The sequence below is a fragment of the Gorilla gorilla genome, chromosome 18 (genome assembly GCF_029281585.2).
Source record: "Gorilla gorilla gorilla isolate KB3781 chromosome 18, NHGRI_mGorGor1-v2.1_pri, whole genome shotgun sequence".
NCBI classification, from domain to species: Eukaryota; Metazoa; Chordata; class Mammalia; order Primates; family Hominidae; genus Gorilla; species Gorilla gorilla.
The window spans coordinates 107,845,403-107,858,281 of NC_073242.2; the positions used below are offsets into that span (position 1 = coordinate 107,845,403).

Consider the following 12,879-nt stretch of genomic DNA (forward strand, 5'->3'; position numbering starts at 1 on the left):
TGGCTGCATTCAAAGTATCAGGAGGCTAAAAACTACCCTCCTGCTTAAACCAGGAGATACTAAAACAACATCATTAATTGTTTTAATATTGTTATTAAAACAATAACCTGGTATAAGTTGCAAATGCATCACCAGCCTCCTTATCATTATATTCAGTCACTGGGCCTGATTACATCTGTGAGTCCCAATCAGAGATTATTTTGTCCCATATAGGACATTTGGCAATGTCTGCAGACATTTTTGGTTGTCACAGTTTGGTGGGTGGTGGGAAGAAGAGTGGATCCTACTGGTACTAGTAGGTCAAGGGCAGGGATGCTGCTAGACATCTTACCATGTACAGGACAAACCTCCACAACAAAGAATTTTCCAGCCCATGTCAATAGTGCTGAAATTGAAAAGCTCTATTTTAGCCTGCGATATTCCAAGTAGCACCTAACACGTGATGGGCAAAGTGTCTCCAAACTCTGCTTTATATTTTGGGAAAAAAATAGAATTTTTATCGAACTCAGACTGCTGACTCAAATGAAGTACCATTCATCTTTTTAAAAATTTCCTTTTGCTCTAGTGTCATTATTTCTCAATTTACCAAATAGTTACGCAATGCTAACGACATGTCAGACCCTCTTCTAAAGCACTTCACAAACGTTAACTCAGTTGACATAGGTACTATCGTTATCCCGTTTTTATAAGTGAGGAATCTGGAGCAGGAAGACTAAGTTGTCTGTGGTCATAGATCAGAAGTGTTAGGGTCAGGATGCGGAAATGGTCTGTCAAACTTCAGCATCTATGTTCTCATCCTCTGCACTATGCTACCAACTTAAATTTTGTTGTAAATTAAATCTGTTTTCCAAGTTTCCATCACATTCTTCTCACTCCATCACATTCTTCAAAAGTCAGTTTTGTCAGTAAAGGCTCTGCCTCTCCACCCTGCTTCGGTGGGCTGACCCTCTGTGACCCCGTCCTCCTGGTGAGCTTGGGATGAGGATGATGAAAACCACACAGACCCCAGAACCTTTCGGTGAATGCCCACTGAATGTTCCCCAGTCTGTCAGGCATTCTAAAGATGCAATTTCTAATCCTCCTCCAACCTTCCAAGGTTATCTTCTACATTTTTTTATACATAAACCCAAGTCAAATGACTTTTACAAAGCCACAGAGTTTAGAAGCGGCAGACACAGGGTTTAGAGTCTTTCTATCTATCGCCAAAATCTGGGCTCTGTCTACATCATTCTGCCAACTGGAAAAGCTACATCTCACACATATTTCATGTGGGAGTTAGAGCATATAAAAGTAACATAAAACCACCTTCATGTGCACAGAGCACAAACTGCAGTTCAGACTCCAGTATGACCAGACCAAAGAGTGCCCACAGGTGACCACAGGCCAACTGCAATCCACAGCTGATTTGACTAGTTGTCACAGTGGGACTTTCTGTCTTTGAAGAAAATTGAATTTGCTGTCAATATTTTTAAAATTGGGAAATTTCACATGCAGCATTTTTCCGTATTTCTGGTTTCTCTTGAAAAGTCAGGCAGATCTGTCAACACGTGTTGATGTACATTCCTGCAAGGCAAATCAGCATACTTTCTGCAGTTCACCAGTTTGAGAGACACTCACAAGGTTTGCCGACCAAACTTTTCTGTTCTACAATAGCACAAGTATTTAATTATATGACTGTAGAAACCTAGTTTAGATGAAGAGAGTAGCTCAGAGTCTTACTGGATCATCACAGTCCCGTAGAGAATGACTCCTCTGCTGTGTTTTGGTTTCTGCCCACCATACCTTCCCTTGGTGCACATGGACTTTATATGCAAACAGTAAAACTCTGGTTGATTGTTACTAACCGGAGGGAAGAAAATGGCACTTTAAAACAGTGTTTTCTCACACTAGGGCCTGTCGCATGGTGGGGAGCAAGGGGAGGGAGAGCTTTACAACAAATACCTAACGCACGTGGGGCTTAAAGCTTAGATGATGGGTTGATAGGTGCAGCAAACCACCATGGCACTATATACCTATATAACAAACCTGCACATTCTGCACATGTATCCTGGAACTTAAAGTAAAATAATAACAAAAAAAGAAATACCAAAAAAATAAAAATAAAACAGTGTGTTCTGTTGGTGGGAATGTAAATCAGCACGGTGGTTCCTCAAAAAACTAAAAGCAATCCCAAAAAAATCCCAAAAGGAAGGAATACCCCAAAGAAGGGAAATCAGTGTATAGAGATATCTGTATTCCCATGATCATTGCAGCATTATTCACAATAACCAAGACATGGAAGTAACCTAAGAGTCCCTCAGTGGATGAATAAGTAAAGAAAATATGGCACATATACATAATTGAATAGTGTGCCATGTTTTCTTTATCCATTCATCCTACTAATGCTGCTAGATAGTATAGTATAGATACTATATATTAATAGTATATATTAATAGTATAATATAGTATACTATTATACTATGTTATATATAGTATATTAGTATAATATATTTATAGTATAATATATAGTGTCATATATACTAAATATAAATACTGTAATATATAGTGTCATATATACTATATATAATAGTGTCATATATGCTATATATAATATATAGTGCAACATATGCTATATAATATAGTGTTATATATGCTATATATAATAGTGTCATATATGCTATATATAATAGTGCTATATATTATATATAATATATAGTATATATGCTATATATAATATAAAGTATAAATGATACTACATATATTTTGCTATTATATATTATATAATACTACATATTTATATTATATATAGTATATATATTATATAGTATATATACTGTATATTATAGTATATATTATGTAGTATATATACTGGATATTATAGTATATATTATATAGTATATATACTGGATATTATAGTATATATTATATAGTAGTATATATACTATATATTATAGTATATATACTGTATATTATAGTATATAGTAGTATATATACTGTATATTAATAGTATATATACTGTATATTAATAGTATATATACTGTATATTAATAGTATATAGTAGTACATATACTATATATTAATAGTAATTATATATAATGTAGTATAATAGTATTATTTGAATTAATGGTATTCAGCCTATTATGATAGTATTAATCCTACTTAATACTATGAATCCTATTTAATACTATTCAGCCATTATAAAAATGAAATCCTGTTATTTGCAGCAACATGGATGGAACTCGAGGACATTATATTAAGTGAAATAAGCCAAATGGAGAAAGACAAATATTGTATCTTCTCCCATGTGAGAGCTAAAAAAAAAAAAAAAAAAAATTGAACTCACAGAGCTAGAGCTAGAGAGTGCATTGACAGAGCTGGGAAGGGTAGTGGGGAGGGAGAACGGTAATGTCAGCATGGTTAATGGGTACAAAAATATAGTTAGAATGAGTAAGATCTAGTATTCAGTAGCACAAATAGGGTGACTATAGTTAACAATTCATTGTATATCTTAAAATAACTAAAACAGTGGAATGGGCCTAATAAAGAAATGATATTGGAATTTTTTTTAATAAAGAAACAATAAAGGCTTGAAGTGATGGATACCTCATTATGCTGATTTGATCATTCCACATTGTATACCTGTATCAACACATCACATGTACCCCGTAAATATGTATAATCATTATGTAGCCATAATAATTAAAAATAAAAAAATAAACTTAAAGCATGAACAAGAAAAACCGGTGTGTTACAGGCTGAAGGTTAAGGCCTTGCAAAGACTAACTTTCTGCTGGAGGCTTACTTGGGGTTATTGCAGTGTCTCTCCTGGAACTTGACTCCTCCACCACATGTCCGGGAACATTCTGACCACTTCGACCAGGCGGACCACTGGCCGTGGATGGGCCGGGGCCCGAGCTCCCCAAACTTTACGCACTGGCCTTGCCGACACCACTGTGAAAAGAACGTGTAAGATAGTTCCTGTCAGAGACCACCTGGGAAAGCGCAGGGAGTTGCCAACACCTGCACAGTAACAGGAAAAACAGGTCTGTTGGGAGAAAAGGAAAATGCCTGATACCTTGATAAATTCCTTTGCTGTGCTCTAAAAACACTCAACTATTCTGCATTGACCACATACATTTTGAAAGGCTGACATCTAGAGAGAAGTGGCATTGCTCACCAACAGGCTGAGTATGATAGGCTTTGTGAGCTGTGGAGGTGACATGTTCAGATAAGATTCCACCTAACAGCCAAGGGAGCCAGTATAAAGTTACAAGGAAGCCTGCCTTGCCACTTAGAGACAACACTACTTAAAGAACAATTGGAATCACTCATTCAGGAAGAAACAGTTAAGATATTAACACAATTTATCATTCTGAAAGAACAACTGGGATCACTCATTCACGAAGTAACAGTTAAGATATTCACACGATTTATCATTCTGAATGATTATCTTATCATAAAATAGATACAATTACACATACATTATATTTTTGCTTATTCCAAACCCATCACTATAGAGCATTTCTTACAAAGCTGAACAACTCAGTCTGTACAAATTGTTCTCTTCGGATAGCATCCTTTTTCCTTTGTCTACATAAAAGGTGCCCACTTCAGATGCTCTGATGACTTTGAGCTCTTTCAGTGTCTTTGATGAATTAGCCCAGGGTCTTTCATTTGCCCATGATCTGTACAAGCTAGATGGAGGGGTTTTTTCTGTATTAACCTTTCCATTTTAGTTCTCCTTTGTAACAAATTCCCGGCTTTGCTGGTCATCTCTCCCTAGGGGATGCATTAGCCTCTGGTAGTGTTTCTTTTGTTTTTGTTTTATTTTTTGTTGTTGTTGCCTACCCCCCATCCCCGACCCCTGCAGTGCTTTGATTATGAGAAAGTTCTGCATGACTTAGCATAACTGCTCTTTTCTAAAAGCCTCTGCAATTAGATCCAAAGGGTTGGGGTTTGGACCATGCCAGGTTTTGCTGAGGAATTGGGGGATCGGTTACAGAATTATGGGAAGGTTGTTTGACTTTCAAATCTTCACTTATCCCCTGTGATACATTTGGCTTCATGACTGTTTATTGTGTGGCTTGGTTGCTAGCGCACTTTATCTAGGTTAAGATATTGCTTCCTTTCTTCAAATTCTTGCCATGTGCTGATTAATTCTTCTGTTTTTAATTTTTCTTTTCCCTGGATTAATTGCCATTTCAGAGTTTGCATGAAATCATATAACATTATTGAGAAGTTTTTGGGGAAGGCAATCGGTCATTTGAGGATTTTGCCTACCATAAGCATGCATCTTTTCTACCGGGAATCACGAGGACTCTATTGGACTGAGTTCAGTGGCTGAGACAAAATTACAATAGCCAATAACAGTAACAGCAGCAGCAGCCACAGGTTATCAAGCTGCTTCTATGTGCCAAAAATGGTGCAGAGAGCTTCACATGCAGTATCTCATCTAATCCTTGCAAAGCACTGAATTAAAAGCTGTTTTCCTCAGTAGGAGAAATTCAGCAAAGAAATACTAGCTAACTTGCTCAGAGTGACACAAACTACCCAAACAGATCTATTCAAATAACTATGCAAGTATAAGAGACTGGATTTAACTCAGTAGCCAGAACTCCTAAGCAGGACACTTCTACTTCTCATCTTGGAGGCAAATTACTGACCAATGTACCTTAATTCTAATCTAATTTCTTTTTGGAAAATGTGTTTTTTAGATCTCTTCCAGTCATTCAATTAACTTGATGTCCTATTACTTCAGTATTCATTCTAGTATTAGGTTAGGCTGCTATCACATTGTCTCCGTTTGGCCTTTTAATCAGTGTAGAAATCAGGAATATAAAGGAATGTACACACAGACCTGCACACATTCACATGTATAGATAAAATTCTACATAGAAAATGCAAATTTAGAATATATATACCTGTAATTTTATCCATCTTTTCTTTTCTTTTCTTTTCTTTTTTTTGAGACAAAGTTTCACTCTTGTTGCCCATGCTGGAGTGCAGTGGTGCGATCTCGGCTCACTGCAACCTCCGCCTCCCAGGTTCAAGCGATTCTCCTGCCTCAGCCTTCCAAGTAGCTAGGATTATAGGCGCCTGCCACTACGCCCAGCTAATTTTTTTATTTTTAGCAGAGACAGGTTTTCACCACCTTGGCCAGGCTGGCCTTGAACTCCTGACATCAGGCGATCCACCCACCTTGGCCTCCGAAAGTGCTGGGATTATAGGCGTGAGCCACCGCGCCTGGCTCCATCTTTTCATACATACATATTTTTCTTTGTTGTTGTTGTTGTTGTTTTTAGACAGGTTATCACTCTGTCACCCAGGCTGGAGTGCAGTGGCACGATCTTGGCACACTGCACCCTCCACCTCCCGGGTTTAATTAATTCTTGTGCCTCAGCTTCCTGAGTAGCTGGGATTACAGGCGTGCACCAGCATGTCCAGGTAATTTTTTGTATTTTTAGTAGAGATGGAATTTCACCATGTTGACCAGTGTAGTCTCGAACTCCTGGCCTAAAGTGATTTGCCCGCCAAGGCCCCCCAAAGTGCTGAGATTACAGGCATGAGCCACCACGTCCAGGCCCAGCATACATATTTCTGGCACTACATCTAATTTCCAATTGAATGGCCATGACTTAGGCCATTATCTTTTTATAGACAGCATGTACAAACCTTTCTTTCCGTGCACACATATTTCTAGATAAAAGTAAGTGGCTTGGCCGGGCGCGGTGGCTCAGGCCTGTAATCCCAGCACTTTGGGAGGCCAAGGCGGGTGGATCACGAGGTCAGGAGACCGAGAGCATCCTGGCTAACACGGTGAAACCTCGTCTCTAATCAAAAATAGAAAAAATTAGCCGGGCGTGGTGGCGGGCACCTGTAGTTCCAGCTACTCGGGAGGCTGAGGCAGGAGAATGACGTGAACCCGGGAGATGGAGCCTGCAGTGAGCCAAGATCATGCCACTGCACTCCAGCCTGGGCGACAGAGCAAGACTCCATCTCAAAAAAAAAAAAAAAAAAAAAAAAAAAGTAAGTGACTTTCATACTGCCTCATGTTGGCTGAGTATTCACAGTACAAATATCGCTGAAGGACAAGGGACTGGAGAAGAAAGAGGAAGGACAGAACTGGGTTCCAGTTACAGAGAAACAAATAAAACACTGAGTACCTGCTACTGTGTGTCAGACACTCCAGATGAAACGAGTAAAACCAGGGCACTGGCCCTCATGAAATTTACAGTCTAACAAGCAGCCAGTGATATCCCCTGGTGAAGGAAGAATCTGAGGAACCCGTATATGAATGTAATAATCATTACACTGGAGTGATGATGGATGGAACTTATTAAGATGCTTTCTGTTGAGGGTGACATTACACTTAAGGGCTTTTCACCAGTATGTAACTATAGCCTGGTGTTTTAAAATAACGTGGTGTGGCAGTTGTATCAAGATATTTGTTTTCTCACTTCTGATGTTATTTATCTTGTGTTCTGTTTACTGAAGCCTAACACAAGTATGTTTTATCCCCCTTGGAACTTAGATACCTGATGTGCTTATGTAATAAATCTTTAGACCTAGGTGATGTATCACTTATTTTTCTCATTCATTGTATAAATATTTTCCTGTGTATCCCTTATAGGTAACGCTGTTGCTTTTTCAATTAAAAAAAAAAAACAAAACACTAATCCTTAAGTCACAAGTTCTAAGTTGTGATGCCTCAAAAGTAAAAAGGACTTGAGCACTGTTTATATTTTAAATTATTCCACTAATTCATTGTTTTGTATCATCATGGCCCCAACACTTCTATTAACATTTTCAAGAACAGTCCTCATTGGGAATCCCTAAGACCACTATTGGATTAAAAATTGCACATAACTCCTCAATTTTTAAAATGTTCATTTTCTTTAAAATAAAGAGTTAAAAATTACAAGTCTTTTTAAGAGATAGTGAATAAACGTCCTAACAAATATTAGAAATCTGTGCCTTTGCCTCTGATGTTGGCCTCTCTCTGACAAGTCCTTTTTATCATCCAACTGAAGAACTTTAACCCACAACCCAACAACCATCTTGATGCGCATACTTGTTGTGGTTTATTCTAAGTGCATAGCTAATCTCAAGCAAGATTCAGCTCTCATTTCACCTGGGCCCCGAGAGCAACTACTGCTTAGAGAAGGCGTGTTTACAGAGAGAATTAGTTATTTGCTTCTGTATATGTTTCCCCTGCTAGACTGTAAATTTTTATATTTTTAATTTATTTTTGAGAGTCTTGCTCTGTCACCCAGGCTGGAATTCAGTGGCACAATCTCCACTTCCTGCAACCTCTGCCTCCAGGATGCAAGTGATTCTCATACCTCAGCCTCCCAAGTAGCTGGGATTTCAGGTGTGTGACACCACGCCCAGCAAATTTTTGTATTTTTAGTAGTCCCAAGGTCTCACCCCGTTGGCCAGGCTAGTCTTGAACTTCTGACCTCAAGGGATCCACCCACCTTGGCCTCTCAAAGTGATGGGATTACAGGCATGAGCCACTGTGCCCCGCCTGGACTGTAAATTTTTAAAGAAGTACAACTGTGGTTTATTTATCTCTACATCCCCAGAGTCTCCTGTTCCCCATATCTAGTAGTCAATAAATTATTGTGGAATGAAATAACTTTTTCTTTTTTAGAGACAGGGCCTAGCTCTGTGGCCCAGGATGGAGTGCAGTGGCATAATCACAGCACACTACAGCCTCAAACTCCTGGGTTGAAGCGATCCTCCTCCCTCAACCTCCCAAATTGCTGGGACTACAGGCACGCACCACAAGCCTGTTTAAGCTTTTGTAGAGATAGGGTCTCGCTGTGTTACCTGTTCTTGAACTCCTGGCTTCAAGCAATCCTCCCTGCTCAGCCTCCCAAAGTGTTGGGATTACAGGTATGAGCTATCACACCCAGCCTTGACATAACTTTAAAGGACCAATGACCATTTTTTTCTGTATAGGTCTATACTGCCTTGAGACAGAGTCAATAATTAAGATCAGCAAACCTGTAACATCTCATTATCTCTTGTCATTCATAGCTCCTCTTTGATTGGTCTTTCAAATGAACTTCCCAAATCTGGATCATTTACTAGTAGCCCAAATGCAACCTGCCCTCCCTCCAGACTCTATTGAGAAAGAGGAAGAAAAATAGAAATATATGAGAGTTCTTCATTAAAAATATTGATATCTCCTATAATCTTTCAAAATGGAGGTGGTTCTCTGCGTAGGAGATGCTCACCTTAGGTACACACTAGGTGGAGGCGTCTCTTACCCTTCAATAGGAAAGTCACTGTACATGATGGGAATCTATAGGGCATGTCAGAAGCTCAATGACAGGTCCTGTGAGTTGAGCTGAGTAGCTGAAGCCTTGGTCTGGAGGGACAGTCATTTCTTGACTAACAAGACATCTGATCCCTGAGACTTTTTAAATACCACAAGTTTAAAAGGAAAATGGTATGCAATGAAACCTGTAAGCTCATTGAAATAGAGATATTTTGAGCCAAGCCACCATCTAAAACAGGAAGACAAAAAAGAAAAAAAAAATCTTCTTAAACAATTGAGCTACCTGGGTTATATGAGCATTAAGCTTTGTAATTGCTGCTATATAATGTTGTTAATATGAAGAGAAGTCAGAGAATATAAACTACCAAAGCATTCATCCTAAGGTCACAATACAAACAGTTCGAATTCTATGCCTTATCAAATTTCTGGAGCTAAAAACTAACAAGTATGCAGTTTACCATACTCAAGCCACAAACGGTCCCTTCCGCTGCGGGCATAAACTTGGTCTCACACCTGTGGCCTACTCGGTGGCACCAAAGTGATTTGCAAATATCCTGAAATAAAAAAAAAGGGGGGTGCTATTAATGGTGATATACAATAAAAACAAAAATATTCAAAGATGTTGTATACAATATTATATTTTGGGGTAGCTGAAATCAGAGCAATTATTCAGAAAGTAGAGGCCAGTGAAGTTGGTAACACCAAAGTTAATATGTTTTAGCAACTATATAAGTGGGGGGTTTCTACAGTATCCAGATATTCATGTGTGTTTCTTAACAGCTGGTAGGTAGCAACAGTAATTTAGAGAACACTTGGCTTGGAAGTGATAGATCTGGTTTCTCATGATAGTGATGATAATAACTGTCGTAGCAGAATACATCAAGATTGGAATAAAGCAAGTCGGATTCAAGTCTTCATCCTGAAATGCCTGGTTTCATGCCCTATGGACAAGTTATGGAATCCCTTTCAGTTGCAGTTTTCTCACCAGTACAATAGCCATCAAATGAGCCCTTGACTCTATAGACTTATTCTCAAGGATAAATGAGGAACTACATGTAAAGTGATGGTTTTGCCTGGCACATGCAGTTCTCAAAAATACTGCCTATCATTACTACCTTTTTCATCTTTTTAAAAAATGTTCTACAGTTGCTTTTTCAAGGTCCTATATGTGCTTACCTGAAGCATTTTCTATGAGTGCTGTTCATAGTTTATTGACTGACTGACTGTAGAGACAGATTCTTGCTTTGTTGCCCAGGCTGATCTCAAACTCCTAACCTAAAGTGATCCTCCCACCTCAGTCTCCCAAACTGTTGGGATTACAAGCATAAGCCACCAGGCCTGGCCACCTTCTTCGTCTCTATTACAATTTTCAAATATGTAGACAATTTAACTCTCAAACCAGGCCTATGAAATAATTTCATTCTCATGCTAGACTGTGGTACACAGAATAATGGCCCCCAAAGATGTTCGCATCCTAATCCTGGGATCCTGTGAATATGTGAAGTTGTGTAGCAAAGGAGAATTAAAGTTACAGATGCAATTGAGGTCGTCATCAATTGAAATGGAGAGGCAGAGACTGTCCTAAATTTTCCAGGTGGGCCTAACATAGTCACAAGAGTCCTTATATGGGAAAGAGGAGCTTAGAAGAGACCCAGAGAGATGACAGCTTGAGAAAGACCTAGGAGAATGTTGCTGGCTTTGAAGATGAAGGAGGGGCCATGAGCCAAGGAATGCAGGCAGCTTCCAGAAGCTGAAAAAGGCATGAAAATGACTTCTCCCCTAAGGCCTTCAAAACCCTGCTAACGCACTGATTTTACACCTTACTTTCTTTTTTTTTTTTTTTTTGAGAGTGAGTTTCACTCTTGTCACCCAGGCTGGAGTGCAATGGCACCAACTCGGCTCACTGCAACCCCCGCCTCCTGGGTTCAAGCAATTATCCCTGCCTCAGCCTCCTGAGTAACTGGGATTACAAGCATGCACCACCATGTCAGGCCAGTTTTTGTATTTTTAGTAGAGATGGGGTTTCACCACATTGGCCAGGCTGGTCTCGAACTCCCAACCTCAGGTGATCTGCCCGCCTTGGCCTCCCAAAGTGCTGGGATTGCTCACAGGAGCCACCTTGCCTGGCCTGATTTTAGCCCCTTCAAATATCTACTTCCAGAAGTATAAGATAATAAATGTGTGTTGCCTTAAGTCACACTAAGTTTGTGGAAATTTATTTAGATAGGGAACTAATACTTTTACTACCATTTTAGTGGTGGAAACTGAACTAATTCTTCATCTAAACTCATTTAGCTGAAAAAACTGAGCAAGCTTCTGATGCTGTTGAAGTTTTAAAATCACACAGCTGGCCAGGAACAAACGCAGACCTCAAGCTGGCCTGACTTCTGAGTCTAGTAACAACCACTACACTGGGCCTGGATTTGCCACTGATGGATATTGGAAGGCTCTCAAATTCTCCAGGCCTCAGTTTTCTAGTCTATAAAGAAACGGAACCAGATTACTTTCCGTTCTAACAGTTAAAGTTGATATTTAGAATTATAGCACTAATGGAATGTTGTGAAACATTGTGAAAGGTCAAAGTCACTCCATTTTGGTGGCCACATTCTATTTCCGAAGATAAAAATGTGAAGATGGACATTTTGGAGAAAATATAAGCAACCAGAGAGGAGAAAAATAATTTTCGTCGTTACTTGTTGTAATCCTGAAAATTCAATGAACCAGGCACCTAATTCCCCAAACACTCCATTTCATGTAGATTTTACAGTTAGAAAATATGGCAAGAATATGCTTAGAAATATTTCACAAACACTCAAAAAAAAAAAATCTTTCCATGGGACTGAGAAAAGAAAACATAGGGAAACCAGATGTATATATATATATATATATGTATATATATGTATATATGTGTGTGTGTGTATATATATGTATATATACATACACATACATATATATGTATATATACGTACATACATACATATACATATATATACATACAGTAATTTTGGTCTTGTAGACCATAAAATTCTTCCCCTAAAAGGAGAATGGAAGAATATTGAGGACACTACTTAGAAACACCAACACCACCAGCTGCCCCAGATGTGGGGATGTGTACCATTCCCAAATCTCAAAACAGCTCCTAAGCTAGAATATATACATATTCCCATGAACCTGCCACTGACATTAGCAGAAAGCATGAGGCAGCCTCCCAGCAAACTGAATCAGGGTCATCATCGTTACGTGTTGTCGTATTGAGTCACCCTCAGTTTGAGGGAAATCAATCAATGTGGGTAAGAGAGCCGCCTATGTGAAATGGGAGGCATGAGAGATAGCACTGAAATGATTAAACCTACACTTAGAAAGCCTTTCAGAACTAAATTGTTTTTCTTCTTACAGCCAGGAAAAAGCCATAACCCACACCCAGTGCCTATGTGGCAGCCACCAAAATGGCCCTAGGGCAGACCAAAGAAAAGGAGGGCTAGCTGTCGTAGCCAATGCCAAGCCACAGAACCAAGAGAAGGGGCAGCTGGAGAGAACCAGGAAAACAAAGCAAAACAAAAAAACACAGGGATTCCAGAGTGAAGTAAGACAGGCTGCATGAACATGTTATTTCT

General features: G+C 39.0%; 1 protein-coding gene across 2 annotated transcripts in view; it reads right to left on the minus strand.

Moving 5' to 3' along the window:
* Positions 1-12,879, minus strand: part of ADAMTS18 (ADAM metallopeptidase with thrombospondin type 1 motif 18) — a 152,370-nt gene that overhangs the window by 49,272 nt on the left and 90,219 nt on the right. For both annotated transcript variants that reach the window (XM_019011598.4, XM_019011599.4), the window contains 2 exons: positions 9,724-9,819; positions 3,782-3,930 (listed from right to left, as the gene is read on the minus strand). In XM_019011598.4, coding sequence (XP_018867143.4) covers positions 3,782-3,930; positions 9,724-9,819 — 245 coding nt within the window. The remainder of the gene's footprint in view (positions 1-3,781; positions 3,931-9,723; positions 9,820-12,879) is intronic.